General features: G+C 44.9%; 1 protein-coding gene across 1 annotated transcript in view; it reads left to right on the top strand.

The window, feature by feature from the left end:
• The window catches only part of rab28 (RAB28, member RAS oncogene family), a 337454-nt gene that overhangs the window by 26668 nt on the left and 290322 nt on the right, over nt 1-20464 (top strand). Inside the window, exons 2-3 of the mRNA XM_070861390.1 lie at nt 743-896; nt 18967-19055. Of these exons, the coding sequence (XP_070717491.1) occupies nt 743-896; nt 18967-19055 (243 nt within the window). The remainder of the gene's footprint in view (nt 1-742; nt 897-18966; nt 19056-20464) is intronic.

The following is a 20464-nucleotide window of genomic DNA, read 5'->3' on the forward strand; positions in this document are numbered from 1 at the left end:
GCTGGTTTTGCCAGCGACGTTCATATCTCAGGAACGAATAATAAAAGAAAATTCACAACTCACCATGAGCAATATCACGACTGATCTAGTAAGATATTAAGGGGCCGAAATTCAGAGCCGCTACAAACTGGCACACCTTCCGACTTTTTTGCGGCGGGCCCCCAATCGAAATTCAGGCAAAAAAAAAAATGCTGTCCTGCAATAAGGAGCGGCTGGAAACACCAGTTTGCAGCGGTGTGGGTGGCTTGATTGAAGTGGTGTCGCCATGGAGAAATTCAGCATTGTGCTAATGTGTAGTTAACGATGCGGCTGCTCCCTGGCCTTCTTAAAGGCCAAGGTTTGCACCTAGGCCTGAGGAGGGAAGGAGTTGGATTGCAGGATGGCTGGTGCTCGTGGACCAAGGAGGGCAAGCAGATTTACTGATGCAGAGCTGAAGACCCCCATGCAGGCTGTCAAGGGACTGATTTATCGAGACGTGGGGAGACCCACTCATGAGGTCTTAACCAATGCATGGAGGGAGATTGCTGGGGAGGTTTCAGGGACCTCCATTCATAACCGGACTGCGATGCAGTGCAGAAAACGTTTGAATGATATCCATCTTATGAAAGTGAGTACCTGTTCCACCAACTGCTGACCTTGCATCTGCGAGCGTCTCCTTCAACATTCTCTTATTTCCCATCCTCACTGTTTTGTCACTGAAGCAGCATTTCACTGTTGTCGCCTATATATATATCTTTTGCAGGCCAAACTTGCTCACAATCGCATGGAGCAGAGGATGACTGGTGGTGGTGAGACAGACACGCAGGTCCTTACACCCTTGGAGGAGAGCGTTGAGGCGCTCGTGGGCAAACATGGTGCCTTCCCTGTGGGCCATGATATTGCTGACGCCGACATGGGTAAGTGAAGGCCCTCCTTTAATGCGCCCTCTCCTTGAATGTGCCAGCGCCTACTGTGCCTTTCCTTCTGGAAGTCTGCTAGTTGCAGGCTTTATGCGTCAATCCCCCACCTCCCCCTTATGGCAGCCCTTCTCCCATTTATGCTTGCAGATGAGACACCCGAGTAGCACCACACCCAGCACAGTGGAGAGTGAGGAAAGACCTCGCAGACTAGCTGGAGGCCTGGATGAGACCCTTCACAACATCCCTAAAGTGATGTCAGCGACGACATTGAGGGGTGTAATCCTGGTGATAGTGTGGAGCGCATTCCATTGTTCGGGGATGTGACTGATGAGGAAGAGGAGGATACTGATGGCACCAATGCATCACTGCTTCCACTCACACGCGCCAGCTCAGATACTGGGAGTACGCGGTCTGATATAGTTGAGGTAGTGCAGAGGTCTGCACTGGTTTTTGCACCGAGGCCTAGTGGGCTGCAACATGGTGACGGGGCTAGGCAACCTGAGGTGCCACCTCTCCGGGGGCCGAGTCCGCACCAGAGTTCTGCCGAGGAGGACTCCGACGATGCCACCGATGTTGTGGCTTACGAAAGAAGGGTGGAGGCCATGCATTCACAGATGTTGGGGGCACTGACCAGGGTGTGAGGAAGCTTCTGAAGTGGCCAGGAGTGTGGAGGATTCTGTCTCTCGCATAGTCGACAGCTCTGTGCACACCATGGAGCACATTGTTGCCAGTGTGCAAGCGATGGACTCCCAGATTGTCCGTGTGGATCCAGCTGTGATGCCGCAAACTGCAGATGATGTGGCAGCTGCCATTTCAGTACAAGCGCAAAGGAACTAGTGCATCGGTGCAGGATTGGAAAGGGTGGCCCTGGAAGCTCAAATTGCTCTTATCCACTCTGGGCAACAGACTACGGAGTGTCAAACTGCTGCTATCTGATGGATTTGAGACTCTGGCTGCTCTCATGCAGTCTCAGCACGATGGCACCTGACACCTTTGTGTTGCGTTCACGGCTGGCTTCAACCACAGGGGACCTTCCGGTGTCGCGTCATAGCACCAACCTGACCTCCCACAGGGTGGTGGTGGTGGTAATGTGTCAACCCCGGGGAGTGACTCAGGCTCCTCGGACCAGGATCCTGATGATGTGCTCTCTCAGGATCTCACCATTCCTGGCCCCAGACCAGCCACTCCGCCATTTCTTCCATGCATGGCCTCACCCGAGCCAAGCCAGACTGAATCCTCCCAGGAGGGTGGTTACCAGTCTGCACAGGCCCTTCCACGGCCAAAGCTGGTCAAGGGCATCCGAGATGGACATCCGCAGCGTCCACACAAGAAACACAGCAGCCTTCCCAGACCCATGATGCAGCCACACGGGAGACACTTTGGCGAAATAGCAGGATAGGCATGCGTAAGAGGTGTTTTAAGGAGATGCACAAGGGTGAGAAATGATTTTGTGTAAGTTTCTTGTACTGTTTTTTGTTTTGTCTTTTTGCACTGACTTGGATTATTTCATAAATCTTTATTTTTTGCACATATATCTGGCCAGGAGTATCATTTGAGAGTGGGCAATTCTGTGTGAAGGCATTTATTGGGATAGCTATGGAAAATAGGAGCTGAAGGGTCATGTGGGGATGAGATTATGTGAATTCGGACAGCAATGAGACGTGTCTGCACCTCCCTTGCAGGGTTGCGATGGCGATGACAGCTCCTGGCTGGGTGGCAATGGGGATTCTCCTCTTCCTCCTCCTCATCCTGCGCCTTCTCATCAGGTGGTACTGCTGGCTCGACCTCCAGTGGTTGGCTCCTCATGAGGGCCAGGTTGTGCAGCATGCAGCAGACTACCATGAATATGGAGACCCATTGAGGAGAGTACTGCAAGGCACCACCAGACCGGTCCAGGCAACGGAACCTCTGCTTGAGGATCCCAATGCAGTGCTCGATGATGCACCTGATGCCTGAATGAGCATCATTGTATGCATGCTCTGCTGCTGTCCTGGGGTTCTGTAGTGGAGTCAGCAGCCAAGTGGACAGGGGATATCCCTTGTCGCCAAGCAGCCATCCACAATCCTGATTTAGCCCAGTGACGAGGGCGGGCACACTGGTCTGGCGCAAAATGAAGGAATCATGGCTGCTGCCTGGATACCTGGCATCAGCTGCCAGGATCTTACGTTGGTGGTCACACACCAGCTGCACATTGAGGGAGTGGAATCCCTTCCTATTGAAGAGTTTGGGATGGTGTTGCGGTGTCCTCGGGCAACGTGTGTGCAGTCGATGGCACCCTGGGGACCCCTGAAATCCGGACACATCTGGCCTGCCATTCCACCTGCTTCTCCCTGGTCATCGAGAATGAGATATATTCCACTCTTCTATACAGAGCATCAATGACCTGACTGACGGAGCGATGGGCAGAGAATTGGGAGATGTTGGCGATGTTTGCAGTCACAGACTGGAAAATCCTCGTAGCAAAAAAGTTCAGAGCTATGGTGACCTTGATCTCAACAGTCAGAGCTGTCCTGAGCCTTGTGTGAGGCTGGAGATCTTGGCGCAGGACATTGCACAGCTCCCTCAGTACGTCCTTTCTAAATCTGAGGCTCCGCAAACATAGCTCCAGGAAGGAGAACTGCCGTTGGTAGAGCCTTTGACGGTAGGGGCTCCTTCTTCCAGGTCTGTGCTGGCTACCTCCTATGACAGCTGGCTGAACGCCTTCTCCCTGTTCCTCCTTATGTTCTGGAGCCTCAGCAGACTGCTGCTGGCAAGGCTCCTTGCTCAGTATATGGTGCGGGGGGGATCAGCGGACCTGAACCTTCTCCTCATGCTATCTCTCTCCTGGCCACCCTCTCTACATGGAGGTCTGTGGCCATCTGCAGGCCCTTCTCTCTGTTGGGCAGCCATGGCTGCTGCCTCTGTATCCGTTGATGATGGCGCCGCCGTCTCCTGCATGCCACCCTGCGTCTCACAAGGTGGACAAGGCGTTCCCCTGCCAACATCGAGCCGTGGAAGGCTGGTTCCCTCACAAGCAGGCCTGTGTGGAGCAGAGAATGAGGCCTACAGGCCTCCACTAAAAAGTCTTCAAAACTTTCTAAAACTTATGACCAGTACTCTGCAGGTTTACCAAATGCACAGAAAACAACAGAAAAAGTTATAATCAAAAATACCCGATCACGGTAATCCTCCATTCTCCTCCAGCGGCGTCGAGTAGCACGGCAAAGTGCTCTGACTCAAAAAGCTGGCTGAGGGCTGTGGGGGTGGGGGGAGGAGAAAAAAAGCTCCGTTTTTTATGGTGAAGTTGGGTGGCATGGTCACATAGCATCAGCACGCACCCTGATGACGTCAGTACTGTAGCGGAAGTCAGCGGCTTGCGGCGGAAGTGCACGCTGCCCAAAAATCCCCCGCATTGAATATGCATCATGGAGGCCAATTGACCGGAATGCACCGGCCAGTCAATTTTGCCGAGTGGCCACCGAAAACCCGTGAAATTGTCCTTCCTGGGACCCTGAATTTCGGCCCCTAAGTCTTCCGACCAGTGCATATTTTCTATGTCTCTCTCTTCCTGTAACATTTTCTTAACACACCATCTCTGCCACGAGTGTCTGTCATACTTAAACTTACTAAATCATAGAATCATAGAAATTTATAGCACAGAAGGAGGCCATTCGGTTCATCGTATACGTGCTAACCGAGAGAGAACTATTCAGCCTAATCCTATTTTCCAGCTCTAGGTCTGTAGCCTTGAAGGCCAATGCTAAGTGGCTGAGTCATATTCATCCACTATAAATAGTGGCTCTCTAATACATTGTTACATGGGACTGGAATTTCCTATTTCCGGTTTCTGGGTGATATTAGCCATTGTGGGCGCTAATCAAGTAAGCGGAAAATTCCCTACCTGAGTTACGCCGGTGGTTTCAAGGTACCAATGGGGAGTGGACCGCCGGCATGTACCGTTCTGAGATCGCCCTGGCGCGATATTTGGGTCAGTGATGACCCGTAGGTGAGTATGAAAAAAACGCCCACGAGGATCAGCAGAGCTGGGCGATAGGTGAGTACCTCTGCAAGAAAAAGGTCAGTGATTGGTTTTTTACTAATTATTTTAAAAATCTGTTGTGGTTATTTAGTTTAAAAGGGTCTTGAGAATGTGTTTTTGATTTTTCTGCTGCCAGGCCCAATCAGCAGCCTCGGGGTAAATTTTTTTGATTTTTAAAAATTTATTGTTCATTTTGTTTAGGAACCGCCCAATTGACCCTAAATTGCACTTTTTCGCCCAGAATGGGGATGCAATGCCAAGTGTCCCATATGCTTTCTTAACCGGTTTATTAACTTACCCTGCAACCTTCAAAAATTTGTGAATATGCACCCCTCAGGTCCCTCTGCTCTTGCAGTCCCCTCAAAATAGTACCATTAGATTATACCGTGTCTCTGTTGCTTCTTGCAAAGTATATCACTTCACACTTATCTGCATTAAATTGCATCTGCCATTTCACCAGTCTGTCTGGCTTATGTCCTTCTGAAGTCTGCTACTATCCTGCACACTATTTACTACATTGCCAAGTTTTGTATCATCCGCAAGCTTTGAAATTACACTCCCTTTTTATGTTGACTGCTAATATTTTCTCATTGTCTCTCTTTGCCTTTGTATCCTTTTGCAATTTCTCCTTGCACACTCTGTATTCTCTCTGGTTTTAGATTGTATTTTGTACCTGACATTTTTTATAAACCTCCTTTTTCTGTTTTAGTTTAACCTCTGTTTCCTTTGTCATCCAGTGAGTTCTAGCTTTGGATGCCCCATCTTTCCTTCTTATGGAAAAAAGCTTGGTTTGTATCTGAACTATCTCTGCCTTGAAGGCCTGCCATTTAATGCTAATACAATTATCCACAATAAGGAGCATGGGTTGTTCACGAGTGAACGGAAATTCATGAAGGAAAGGCAGAGAGGAGCGGTGATTGTTGATCCAGTGACGGCATTCAAGGTGGCAGTGGTGGTTGGGGTGAGTGAATGGGATGGAGTTTGGTACAATTAGTCCCCAGCAGGCATGTCAGTTGAGAAGATCAGTGTGAGAGGAGGATGGCAAATAGGGTTGCAGCTTGTAAGGAGGCAGTGATGGGCACCTCGGTGGGCACTTCATAGAATGCTGAGAGAGGCACCGAGGGTAGCTGTGGTCCTATCTTGGTTAACTAGGCATGACAAAGATTAGAATAGATATATCCTGGTTGTAAACAGAAGTTACAGAATCCAGAGTTAAAGTCAGAGGTCCTGTGGTGAGATGAAGTTGACTTGTAGACAGGTTGGAATCTGCTTGGATCATAGACAAACCAGTGTCCAGATGGGAAGATGGTTGTGGATTGTGAGTGAGTCCAGGAAGCTGTTTGAGAGGCTGAGTATGAGTGGGCACGACGCAGGAGTTTGTCTAGTGGAGTATGGAGATCCGATGAGGCATGGAGAGTCAACCATGATCCAGCATAGATTAATCAGGACGTCCAAGGATGGTGAGTAGTGACTTGTTGCACAAAAGTAAGTCCAGCATACCAACAGAGAAGTGAGGAGCAGTGGGAGTGAAACGCAGGGGTTAAGAGAAGTAAAACCCAGTAAGCCAGGGGATGGTGAAAACTAAATGCACAGGATCGGTGCAGATGAGGAAATGTGTCCAAGGAACAGCTGTCGGCACGGAAGATCTAGACCAGCAGTAGGAGCTTGTGGAGCTTGGTCCCATGTAGTCCAGTGAAAGGTGATGAGAGAGTTCAGAAGGATGAGTGGAGTCTGTTGACATGGAAAGTGGCAAAATAAAGGTCATTTGGAGCAGTATCCAGAACAGAATGGAACCAGCAGGAGTAGATCAGAGTTTACTCAGCGATGAATGAAATTTTATTGGATGAAGAGCAGTAAATTGAGGAATCAGCATCAGGTACAGAATAGTGGCAGCCCAGCAGAGAGAGAGTTGCGGTGATGGTGGATTCAGTATAAGGTCCAGAAACCAGCGGAGAAATGGACTTTAACCCAGGCAAAAGTGAATTTCTGTCCAGGACCCACTCAACAGCAAAGTAAAGCCAAGAAACCAGCATTGCACTGACGTACAGTCCAAAGCTGAGCAGATAACAGCAGTGGGTAAAGATGGCTGTAGGCTAGAAACGATTACCTTGAAACCTGAAAGCGACTGAGGAGCAGAGTCATCATAGTTGTGATAACCGAGGACTCGGATGTCAAATTTGAGCAGAGTTCTAACCATTGAAAAGAATACAGTAAAAACACAGACCAGGCAGATTCTGTGGATGGGCAACACAATGTGCTCTATATAGATCGCTTTAAACTTGTAGCTTGAACCTGTAGTTTAGGCTAAAATGCACCCACCATTATGGGCCAGGGGATCTTAAGCAGTTGAGAGGATAATGGGGGCGGTTGGTAAAGGATGGCAATAGATGGCCATGGGTAGAGTTGTAAAGGCGAGGAGCTCAATTAAGGAGCTGCTAGCACGGGTGCTATCTTAACACCATCTGATCCTTTATTGTATACTTTAGGATAGTTAAAATACCTCATAAATACAAGTTACCACTGCAAACCTATCCAAATTGTTTACACATCTCACCCTCAATTTCTTTTCCACTATTTGGTCTATAATTAGGGTTGCCAATTCTGACTGGATATATTCATCACATGACTGCCTGCCTCCAGCTGCCCTGCCTTGACCCATAATGGTGGGTACATTTTAGCCTAAACTATAAATTCAAGGTACAAGTTTAAAGGCACTTCACAGGAATGTTATGAAACAAAATTTGATTCCAAGTCACATGAGATATTAGGACAGAAGAGGTAAGTTTTAAGGAGTGTGCTAAAGGAGGTAGCGAGGTGGAGCAGTTTAGGCAGGGAGTTCCAAAGTTTAGGGCTTAGGCATCTGAAGGGACGACCATCAATAGTGGAGTGATTTTAAATTGGGGATGCGCAAGAGGGCAGAATTGGAGGATCGCAGAGATCTGGGAAATTTGTAGGGCTGAAGGAGGTTACAGAGATAGGAAGGGGCTAGACCATGGAGGGATTTGAAAACAAGGATGAGAATTTTTAAATCAAGGCATTGCTGGACCAGGAACCAATATAGATCAGTGAGTACAGAGGTGATGTGTGAACTTGGAACTGGTAATTCTTTACATAGGATTACATTACATAGGATATATGGCACAGAAACAGGCCATTCGGCCATGCTGGCATTTATGCTGCACTCTAGCCTCCTCCTGTCTTTCCACATAACCCTCTATTCCCTTCTCCCTTATCTGCTTGTCTAGCCTCCCTATGCATCGATACTATTCTCTTCAACCACTCCCCGTAGTAGCGAGTTCCACATTCTCACCACTCTTTAGGTAAAAAGGTTTCTTCTGAATTACCTATTGGATTTCTTGGTGATTAATTTTTATTGATGGCCTCAAGTTATGCTCTTCCCCACAAGTGGAAATATTCTCTCTGTATCCACTCTATCAAAACCTTTCATAATTTTAAAGACCTCTATTAGGTCACCCTCAGCATTCCTTTTTCAAGAGAAAAGAGACCCAGCCTGTTCATCCTTTCCTGATATGTATACCTTCACATTTCTGGTATCATCCTTGTAAATCTTCTCTGCACCCTTTGCAGTGCCTGTATATCCTTTAATTAGGGAGCAGCATGAGGTGGCCTGGCCCGGAAATCGGCGCGGTCCCGGCCTACAAGACCATCAGCAGACCGGGGCCATTAGAGAGAGCAGCGTGCGGCGGCATACCACTGCAGGGAGCAGAGCGTGCTGCTGCAGGAGGGAGATGGCTGATTTGCAGTGTGGGCAGGTACAGCAGGAGTGGCGATGTCGGGGCGAAGGAACTGCAAGAGTTCATAGAGGGATATGATCAAGGTCCAGGAGAGGCGAGAGTTTGGGACCCAGAAGAGGCGAGGGCCGAGGGACAGCACGGGCCAGCCCACACTGCGATATGTGTGTGCACTAGGTCTGTACAGCAGAGCTGATCTCCAGTCGTCTTGGTTAATCCTTGCCACTTGACCTAGACCTAGTTCTGTCAAGCCCATGTGGTGGCTGGAGTGCAACGGCCACCACACGATAAATAATTCCACGCACAGGCATTTTCCACCCTTCAAGATGTAGTTTGGGATCCGGAATATTAGGTCCTTCATTGAAACACCTGTGAACTCATCCCTTTTTTGGCGTGGAAACAAGTCATCCTTGTTTTGAGGGACTCCTATGATGATGATGATATCCTTTTTATAATATGGCAACCTGAATTTTACACAGTACTCAAGTGTGGTCTAACCAAAGTTCGATACAGGTTTAGCATAACTTCCCTACTTTTCAATTCTATACCTCTAGAAATAAACCCTAGTGCTTGGGTTACTTTTTTTTATGGCCTTGCTAACCTGTGTTGCAACTTTTTAGCGATTTGTGTATTTGTACTCCGAGATCTCTCTGTTTCTCTACTCCACCTAGACTCGCACCCTCTAAGTAATAAGTGAATTCCCTATTCTTCCTACCATAATGTAATACCTCACATTTATCTGTGTTGAACTTCATTTGCCAATTGTATGCCCCTTCTGCAAGTTTATTAATGTCTTTCTGTAATTTGTTGCAGTTCTCCTCACTATTGACTATCACCCCACCTAATTTGGTTTCATCTGCAAATTTAGAAATTGTGTTTTTGATTCCAAGGTCTAAATCGTTAATGTAAATTGTGAACAGCAGTGGTCCTAGCACTGATCCTTGTGGAACACCACTACCCACCTTCTGCCACTGAATAACTACCCTTTACTCCTACTCTCTGTTTTATGCCTTGAAGCCAGATAGCTATCCATTCTGCTACATGTCCCCTGACTCCGCATTCTCTGACCTTGTTCATCAGTCTATTATGGGGTATCTTAGCGAAGACCTTTTGAAAATCTCGATAAATTACATCCAGTGCATTACCATTGCTGTACCTCTTCAAAAATTCAGTAAGGTTGGTCAAGCATAACTTTCTCTTTTGAAATCCATGTTGACTATTTAATATTATATTTCTGTTTTTTAGATGTTCTGTTTTCTCTTTTAGTAGGGATTCCATTATTTTTCCTGCCATCGATGTTAACTTGACTGGTCTATAATTCCATGGCCATGTTCTATCACCCTTCTTAAATATAGATATTATGCTAGCTATATCTACCAGTCCTCTGGCACTACACCTTTTTATAACAAATTATTAAATATGTGTAGTAATGCCTCTGCTATCTCATCCCTAGATTATTTTTAAATGAGTGGATGCAATCCATCTGGACCAGGGGGTTTATCCTCTGAGTTTGATTAGTTTATTTAATATATCCCCTTTCTTAAATTTTAAATGCACTTATCTCATTACCAATCTCATCATCCAATGTCATGTCCACCTGTTCTTTCTCCCTGGTAAATACTGAAGTGAAATAATTATTTAATATTTCTGTCAACTTTCTATCGTTAGAATTATCCTGTCTATCCCTTAATTGCTCTATTCTCATCCCAACCTTCCTTTTTTTATTGATGTGCCTATAAAATATTTTACTATTTTGATTGTTCCTTGACAATTTAATTTCATAGTTCCTCTGTGCCTTCCTAATTATTTTTGACTTCTCTCCTAATCTCGTCATAGTCTCCCTTATCATGCACTCCCCTGCTGTCTATGTACATAATGTATGTCTCTTTCCTTACCCTCAATTGTTCCTTTTATGGCTTTATTCATCCATGGAGTCTCATTAGTGTTTAGTTTGTTCTTTCCTTTTAGCGGAATATATGTTTTCTGCACTCTGTTGAACACTGTTTTAAATGTTTCACATTGTGGTTCTACATCATGGTTTGCCCATTTTATTTTCCCAAGTTGTATTCTCAACTTCTCACAATCAGCTTTTCTCCAATCTATTAACCTAGTTTTCGTCATACATAATCTTACTCAATTATCATTTTAAGGAATATTATATTATGATCACTATTGCCTACTTTTACTTCTCTCATCTGCTTTGGTTCACCACAAGCTAGTTTTTTTTTGGAGGGGCAAGAAGAGTTTATGGTTATGTATTGGAGTCATCTGCTTTCCCTTAATAATCTAGTGAGGTTTCCACACACTTGATTAGCATTATGCAACATTACTTCTTTTCTAGAAAAAAATTGGGTGATGGGAATTTAGAATTTAAATCCAAACCTTGGAAATTATAACTACTTTTCCCTGAGATAGATGGTGTATGCAGGGGATTTGTTAATTATTGCTCACTTAGGATGAGAGTGCATATAGTATAATTTATGTGAAGCATATCAAATCCAGATTATAATTTATTTTATTAGCAATATTGCCCCTCCTGAAAACATTGATTCCTTGCTGGGAATATTTCATGAGCACTGGTCATCCTCTACGCCCTTTTCCCATTGGCCATTGTGTTGACTGGTGTGCAACGGCCACCACACGTTTAAAAAAAAAAAAAAAAAAAAAAATCCACGCACAGGCATCTTCCACCCTTCAAGATTTAGTTCGAGACCTGGAATTTTGGGTCCTTCAATGAAACACTTGTGAACTTTTTGACGTAGAAGCAACTCATCCTCGATTCGAGGGACTTCCTATGATGATGATAATGATGATGATTGGCCATTATAAATCTGAGAGTCTTGACAGTACGAGTTAGCAGGTTATTGAATGACCGGGCATTAAAGCTGAGCTCAATGCTCTCGTCTACGTGCGCACTTCTAGGAAGGGTCACTGGACAGTGATTGGAAGGAGAAACCCTGACTGTTTCTCCTTTTTCCCTTTCCCCCCGCATCCTCTTCACTCCCCCCCCCCTCCCCCCCCCCACCCCCCAAAAAAATCTGGGCACGGCTAATTTTAGTGTTGAACTGCACAGGTTGGGATCAAACATGGGCTTTTTCTTGATCTGTGTGAAACAGTTACTCATTAGATACATTTGCTGAACCCAGGAGAGCCAAGAGGGTAATTAGTACCTTTGTTATCCCTTTCCCCTTGTTGAGTTCCCCTATACCATAAACCACTCATGGGCAACAGAGAGGCAGTTGACTGCTCTCAAGTCTTCACTATAACTGTCAAATTGGCTATTAGGAGCTGTGTGTTTATCTGTCTGGGATTGTTCCTCCGAATCATTTTTTTGTCTTACATCCTTCTTATGGACATTCTCTTGCCCGCACTCCAATATTTTCGAACCAGAATGTAGAGGAGATTGTGCCTACAAACCAGGGTAGAGGCTGGGTACTCTGCAATGAGAAGCTCACTTTTTGATCCCTCAAAGCCTTTCCATCAACACTCAAGCCAGGCATGAGGAATACTCAACTCTTGCCTAGATGGGTGCAGCTGCAGCAACACTGTCCAGGGCAAAGCAATTCACTATTCTATGTAAGATCTACAGGATGAATTGCTGCAGCTCACCAAGGTTAATTTGACAGCACTTCAGAGTTTTGTGACCTCTACCACCAAGACGGATGAAAGCAGTAACATTGTGGAAAGACTAGAACTTCCATGTTCCCTTCTAAATGACATAATTCTAACTTGGATAGATATCACTATTCCTTCACTTCTGCAATTTCTTCCTAACATCATCGTGCAAGCACCATCAGCACAAGGCATGCAGTAATTCAAGTTGGCGCACCATCACCAACACCACCTCAGGGCAGCTAGAAATGGGCACGAGAGGTGCAAACCCATATTGGTGCTGCTGTACAATGTATCACTATTGTGCTAAATGTATTTATTTTTATTAAAATATTCAGATACAGACCATTGAAAATTAGGTTTTCTACAGTTCATTTTCCAGGAGGCACATCAAATCAGCTTAGAAATATTATTTGTTTTTCAAAAATGTTCATATTTTTGAGTATTTTTTGGGGCTCAAATTTTTATTGTTAAAGAAATGCCCTCTTTCTCTTAAATGATTGACGATTGTGGAAGGTAAGAGGCCCAAACCAATATTTTGTCTGCAATTAAATCCAATTTGAATTTATCTTACTATTTCTAACCAATGTTTTATCTAATTTTTGTTTTAGAGTATTAAAGTTGAGTGCAAACATTTTGGGGACGAAATTGCCCACCGCTGGAATTGCTGCCGTATTTCAGATGTTTTTATTGACGCGGTTGATGCAGTGGCCTCTTGGGCTAAATTCTGCTCTTTGGCTTTTTTTTTTCGAGCAAACTGGAAGTCAGTCATAATGGGGGCGAAAGTGCAGCGGTGAGCGGAAGATAGAAACATAGAAAATAGGTGCAGGAGTAGGCCATTTGACTCTTCGAGCCTGCACCACCATTCAGTCTGATCATGCACTTCAGTACCCCATTCCTGCTTTCTCTCCATACCCCTTGGTCCCTTTAGCCGTAAGGGCCACATCTAACTCCATTTTGGTAGAGAATTCCACATGCTCACAACTCTCTTGAGTGAAGAAGTTTCTCCTCATCTCAGTCCTCAATGGCTTACCCCTTATCCTTAGACTGTGAGCCCTGGTTCTGGACTTCCCCAACATCGGGAGCATTCTTCCTGCATCTAACCTGTCCAATCCTGTCAGAATTTTATATGTTTTTATGAGATCCCCTCTCATTCTTCTAAATTCCATTGAATATAAGCCTAGTCGATCCAGTCTTTCTTCATATGTCAGTCCTGCCATTCCAGGAATCAGTTTGGTGAACCTTCGCTGCACTCCCTCAACAGCAAGAATGTCCTTCCTCAGATTAGGAGACCAAAACTGTATACAATATTCAAGGTGTGGCCTCACCAAGGCCATGTACAACTGCAGTAAGACCTCCCTGCTCCTATACTCAAAACCTCTCGCTATGAAGGCCAACATGCCATTTGCCGCCTTCACTGCCTGCTGTACCTGTATGCCAACTTTCAATGACTGATGTACCATGACACCAAGGTCTTGTTGCACCTCCCCTTTTCCTAATCTGCCGCCATTCAGATAATAATCTACCTATCTGTTTTTACCACCAAAGTGGATAATCTCACATTTATCTACATTATACTGCATCTGCCATGTATTTGCCCACTCACCTAACCTGTCCAAGTCACCCTGCAGCCTCTTGGCATCCTCCTCACAGCTCACACTGCTTAGTGTCATCTGCAAACTTGGGGATATTACATTCAATTCCTTTTTCGTCTAAATCATTAATGTATATTGTAAATAGCTGGGGTCCCAGCACTGAGCCTTGCGGTACCCCACTAGTCACTGCCTGCCATTCTGAAAAGGATCCGTTTATTCCTACTCTTTGCTTCCTGTCTGCCAACCAGTTCTCTATCCACGTCAATACAGTACCCCCAATACCATGTGCTTTACTTTTGCACACTAATCTCTTGTGTGGGACCTTGTCAAAAGCCTTTTGAAAGTCCAAATACACCACATCCAATGGCTTCCCCTTGTCCACTCTACTAGTTACATCCTCAAAAAAATTCTAGAAGATTTGTCAAGCATGATTTCCCTTTCATAAATCATGCTGACTTGGACCGATCCTGTCACTGCTTTCCAAATGTGCTGCTATTACATCTTTAATAATTGATTCCAACATTTTCCCCACCACCGATTTCAGGCTGAAATTCCCTGTTTTCTCTCTCCCTCCTTTTTTAAAAAGTGGTGTTACATTAGCTACCCTCCAGTCCATAGGAACTGATCCAGAGTCGATGGAATGTTGGAAAATGACCACCAATGCATCCACTATTTCTAGGGCCACTTCCTTAAGTACTCTGGGATGCAGACTATCAGGCCCTGGGGATTTATCGGTCTTCAATTCCATCAATTTTCCGATCACAATTTGCTGACTAATAAGGATTTCCTTTAGTTCCTCCTTCTCACTAGACCCTCGGTCCCCTAGCATTTCTGGAAGGTTATTTGTGTCTTCCTTAGTGAAGACAGAACCAAAGTATTTGTTCAATTGGTCTGCTATTTCTTTGTTCCCCATTATAAATTTGCCTGATTCTGACTGTAAGGGATCCACATTTCTCTTCACATATCTGTAGAAGCTTTTGCAGTCAGTTTTTATGTTCCCTGCAAGCTTACTCTCATATTCTATTTTTCCTTTCCCAGTTAAACTCTTTGTCCTCCTCTGCTGAATTCTAAATTTCTCCCAATCCTCAGATTTGCTGTTTTTTTTGGCCACTTTATATGTCTCTTGGATTTAACACTATGCCTCATTTCCCTTGTTAGCCACGGTTGAGCCACCTTCCCCGTTTTATTTTTATGCCAGACAGGAATGTACAATTGTTAAAGTTCATCCATGTGGTCTTAAATGTCTGCCATTGCCTATACACTCCAGGAAATCCTTCTCCACCATATTGCTACCAGTTTGTTTAGCCCAATCTATATGTAGATTAAAGTCACCCATGATAACTGCTGTACCTTTATTGCACGCATCTCTGATTTCCTGTTTGATGCCATCCCCAACCTCACTATGACTGTTTGGTGGTCTGTACACAACTCCCACTCGCGTTTTCTGTCCTTTGGTGTTCCGCAGCTCTACCCATACAGATTCCACCTCATCCACGCTAATGTCCTTCCTTACTATTGCGTTAATCTCCTCTTTAACCAGCATCGCTATCCCACCTCCTTTTCCTTTCAGTCTATCTTTCCTGAATATTGAATACCCTTGGATGTTGAGTTCCCAGCCTTGGTCACCCTGGAGCCGTGTCCTGTAATCCCAATTACATCATATCCGTTAACAGCTATCTGCGCAGTTAATTCATCCACCTCATTACGAATGCTCCTCGCATTGAGACATAGAGCCTTCAGGCTTGTTTTTTTAACACACTTAGTCCTTTTAGAATTATGTTGTAATGTGGCCCTTGTTGATTTTTGTCTTTGATTTTTCTGCCTTCCACTTTTACTTTTCTCCTTTATACCTTTTGCTTTTGACCCCATTTTACTTCCCTCTGTCTCCCTACATAGGTTCCCATCCCCCTGCCCGATTAGTGTAAATTCTCCCCAACAGCACTAACAAACATTCCCCAGGACATCGATTCTGATCCTGCCCAGGTGCAGGCTGTCTAGTTTGTACTGGTCTCACCTCTGCCAGAACCGGTTCCAATGTCCCAGGAATTTGAATCCCTCCCTCTTGCACCATTCCTCAAGCCACGTATTCATCTTAACTATCCTGCTATTTCTACTCTGGCTAGCACGTGGCACTTGTAGCAATCCTGAGATTACTACCTTTTGAGGTCCTACTTTTTAATTTAACTCCTAACTCCCTAAATTCAGCTTGTAGGACCTCATCCCACTTTTTACCTATATCGTTGGTACCTATATGTACCACCACAGCTGGCTGTCCACCCTCCCCCTCCAGAATGCCCTGCAGCTGCTCCGAGATATCCTTGACCCTTGCACCAGGGGAGCAACATACCATCCTGGAGTCTCATTTGCGGCCGCAGAAACGCCTATCTATTCCCCTTACAATAGAATCCCCTACCACTATAGCTTTCCCACTCTTTTCCGGTCCTCCTGCGCAGCAGAGCCACCCATGGTGCCATGAACTTGGCTGCTGCTGCCTTCCCCTGATTGGCCATCTCTCCCAACAGTACCCAAGGTGGTATATCTGTTTTGGAGGGAGATGACCGCAGGGGACCCCTGCACTACCTTCCTTCCACTGCTCTTCCTGATGGTCACCCATTCCCTATCTGCCTGTGTAACCTTTACCTGCAGTGTGATCAACTCACTAAACATGCTATTCACGACATCCTCAACATTGTGGATGCCCCAGAGTGAATCCATGTGCAACTCCAGTGCCACAATGCGGTCTGTCAGGAGCTGCAGCTGGATACATTTCCCACACACATAGTAATCAGGGACACTAGAAGCGTCCCGGATTTCCCACAAAGCACAGGAGGAGCATGACACGGATCTGGGCTCTCCTGCCATGACTTAACCCTTAAATTATTTAATTTGGCAACAGTGACAAGGTTTCTTACTGCTAAGAAAAAGAAAAAAGACAAGGAAAAAGAAAACTACTCACCAATCAACCAGCCAATCACTTACCCTCTTGGCTGTGACGTCACACTTCGATTACTTTTTACTTATTTCTTACTTTTGACCCTGCTGCAGCAGCTGGCTCCTCTCCGACTGCTGCTGTTGCTTGCTGCTGCTGGGCCTATTATAGGCCTCGCTGCTCCTCCCCGACTCCTGCTGCTCCTCACTGCCGTTGGGACTTTAATAGGCCTCGCCGCTCCTCCCCGACTGCCCGTCCTCCTCGCTATCGCTTGGACTTTTATAGGCCTCGCTGCTCCTCCCCGACTGCCGCTGCTCCTCGCAGCCGTTGGGCCTGTTATAGGCTTCGCTGCTCTTCCCCGACTGCCGCACACTAGAGGGAAGGAAGTTGGGGGGCGGGCAGAGTATCCTCCGCTGTCGGTCAGCAGCATAGCGCTGATGACGTCATCGTGCTGGTGTGTCACTACGTCTCTCCCCTTCACTTATTGGGGAGAGCCTGTGCGATTCTTGAAGTTCAGTCCACTGGGCCACCAGGGAGGGTTTTGGCCAGGCCAGTGGCCTGGCACCCAAGAGGGGCTGCCAGGCTACCTGTTTGCGGCCCAGCCGAACTCGTGGGCATAATTGTCTGCCCGACATGGCAGTCAGCTGACAAAAAACGATGGCGGCCGCGGCAGTAGGTCCTCCCCTTTTACCTCTTCTTTTTGAAGAATAACACTGGTGATTTGATTTGCTGCTTTTTGTGAAAATATTCATTAAACTGCTAAGTATTTTGCAACTTTAGCAGGGTATGTTTCTATCAATGGAGTGACTGCTGCCAATGAACTGGGAGCTGCGCAGAAGTGTATTGCACACTCCAACAACCAGAAGCATGATATTTCTGCATTTAAAAAAACAATTTCGCGAACGAGCCCGCTCCCTTCCCGGCTTTTTCAAAATTCTTTTAACGAACCCGCTTCCGTGATGAACTGGCAGCACACATGCGCAGAAAGCTTCTGGTCATTGGCAGCTGTCGCATCCTTCTATCAAAACACCAAAAATGGTGGTTGAAGAGCACTCCCTAAGAGGTAAGCTTGAAAGAGATTTGTGCTTGCCCATCATTACGTGATCTGTGGGGAACATCGGCGGTGTGTGCTCTGATGACGCACTTACAACGGACCGGCAGCAGCAGAGTGATAGTGGGGGGAGCGAGTCACCGCCGGGATACCGCAGGAGCGGAATTCTCAAAATGGCAGCCATTCCACGAAAAATTGCCGGCCATTCTACTCCGCAGTGATTAATACAGAGTAAACACTTTGTTAAAGGATCTACTGTAAAATATGTTTTTTAATAGTCATTTGGGAAGCATCCAACAAATAGGACTATCCCACTGAATGGATTATTTCAGTCTTGTTAATGAAAAATAATCAAAGTAATGTTTTTAGTTCCATCCTTGGCTTTTGACACTTAAAAATTAGGTTAAGAGCTGCGCCAAAATTATTTTACAAGGTTAATGCTAAGTCCCAATGGTGGTTTTAAATTCCGCCCGGTATGAACTGTGCTGGCCTAGTTTTTTTTTATTGTTGATTCATTTATTTCTTCCATTGCTACCATTTGCCACTTTTTGCTGTAGTGTTTGGTGATGGAGCGAAGAGGAAAGGCAGTCCTTGAAACTCTCACAGAAAGACCAGTGTATGTTAGATAAATGCCTGCTCTCTAATATCATGAATGTGGCTGCCGAATGTAAACTGCTGCAAAATACATGGCAATAGCTTGGATTTCAGAAATTAAACTGATATGGTTCCAAATATTACCACTCTGCTCATATATTAAATTTTTTTCTAATAGTACATTTCATGTCCAGGTTTATTTGGGACTCCATAGTTGGATACAGTGTAAACTACTTGCCAAATATTCCTGACGTTTAGTATTTATAGTAATTTAAATTTGTTTAGTAGTTAGACTTCATGTTCTAATGAGTAGATCTTATATTGAGTATACTGATCAAGCAATCAAAGAAAGCGTTAACTGATGCTTTTATCTGCAATGGTGATGCCACTTTAACTTTCACTATTCTTCCAGCACTGCACCATAGGGGAATCAAACTGAAAACATTTGCTTTTGTGTGTGGAAAATTACTTCTGCCAGCTCATGTCCAACTGATTCTTGTGTCTTTCCTTGTGCAGGTAATTTAAATGTTACACTGCAACTCTGGGATATTGGTGGGCAAACAATCGGAGGAAAGATGTTGGACAAATACATCTATGGAGCTCAGGTGAGAACTTCAGATTTTTAAAATCTCAAATACTAAAATAAGGTTATGATATTTAGATTGTAACGCATTAAAATAATACTCTTTGATCTGAAAGCTCTGGAATATACAATATACTCTTTATTGGAAGAAATATTCTTGAAATGGTTTTACTTTGCTTGTATATGCAGGGACTGAGTTAGGTCAGAATATTGCATAAATATAGCCAAAATATGATAGCAAGATTGGTGAGTTTTGTGGAGGCGTTCTTAAATTGGTCATGGTTCATGGGTGTAGCCCGCAGAGAGAAAATGTTAGGTTGTATATAGAGACCTATGTGTGATGCAGCTGCCTTCTCCATGTCTTTAGTGCTGTTTGTAAATGTTGCTGTAACAAGTGATTTGTATTTAAACAAGTCAGCTTTGCTGTGATGGAACAGAGTAATTGTCTGCATTGTGCTTTTGTACATCATTGAAACTTGAAAATGCAGTTGTATTCAGTGCAAAATCTAAAACTTGGAATGTAAATTTACAACGTAAAACTAGAGTAAGAAATGTTTTAAGGATGCGCACATTAAAATCTAAATATTTAAGGCAGTCTTCTAAAAGTTGGCTTTAACATTTAGTTTTGTTGTGATTATTTCATCATAAAACTCACCTTAACAATATCTGTACTCCTCGAATTGAATATTGAAAATGTAAAATAGAATCATTAAGTAATGTTTCCAGGCAGAATTTTTTACACTGCTGTACAGTTATCGTCAGGATGCCCACAGGCTGTGTTCATATGAAAAATATTGTGGGAAATTTTCTTTTGAATTCATTATTTACAGCTGACAGGTTCTAAGTTCAAATAAAGTCACAGTGAAAATATATCACTGCTGGATTTGGCTCTGTTTACATCAGAATAGTACAGAAGGAAAAGATACAGTTGACTGAATGTTCCCCCTCTCATTTAGGAAATAGATATGCACGTTTTACAGACGACAGGCTGGATTTTCGGCTCATTTGCGCCTCGGTTAGCGCCCCGGTGGGGCGTTAAATGCTGTTTTTTGGGCATTATGCCAGGCGTACAGGATTTACTTTCGACTAATGCTTTGTGCCGCCGCAAAAACCTATTGCCCCTCCCTCCATTTTTAGTGTCATGCTGACGTCAATCGGTGTGCAACGCTGCGCTAGTGCCCCGGATGGAACATTTGGCCTGAATGCCTCATTTAACACCCGCCCCAGGAAACGCCTGAAAAAACCAGGTGGTCCCAGGGTGCGGCAGGCGGTATTGGCAGCATTTTTAAATGGAAGGAAGAGGCTCCTACATCGCAGGTCATATTGACTACAACGGTTGCGCACATCACGCTGTGTGAAGCTTGAACTTGCAAACTTCACTTTTATCTGCCATTACAGTGCCCTTACAACTTCAGTGAGAGAATTTAATGA

The sequence above is a fragment of the Pristiophorus japonicus genome, chromosome 2 (assembly GCF_044704955.1).
Source record: "Pristiophorus japonicus isolate sPriJap1 chromosome 2, sPriJap1.hap1, whole genome shotgun sequence".
NCBI classification, from domain to species: Eukaryota; Metazoa; Chordata; class Chondrichthyes; family Pristiophoridae; genus Pristiophorus; species Pristiophorus japonicus.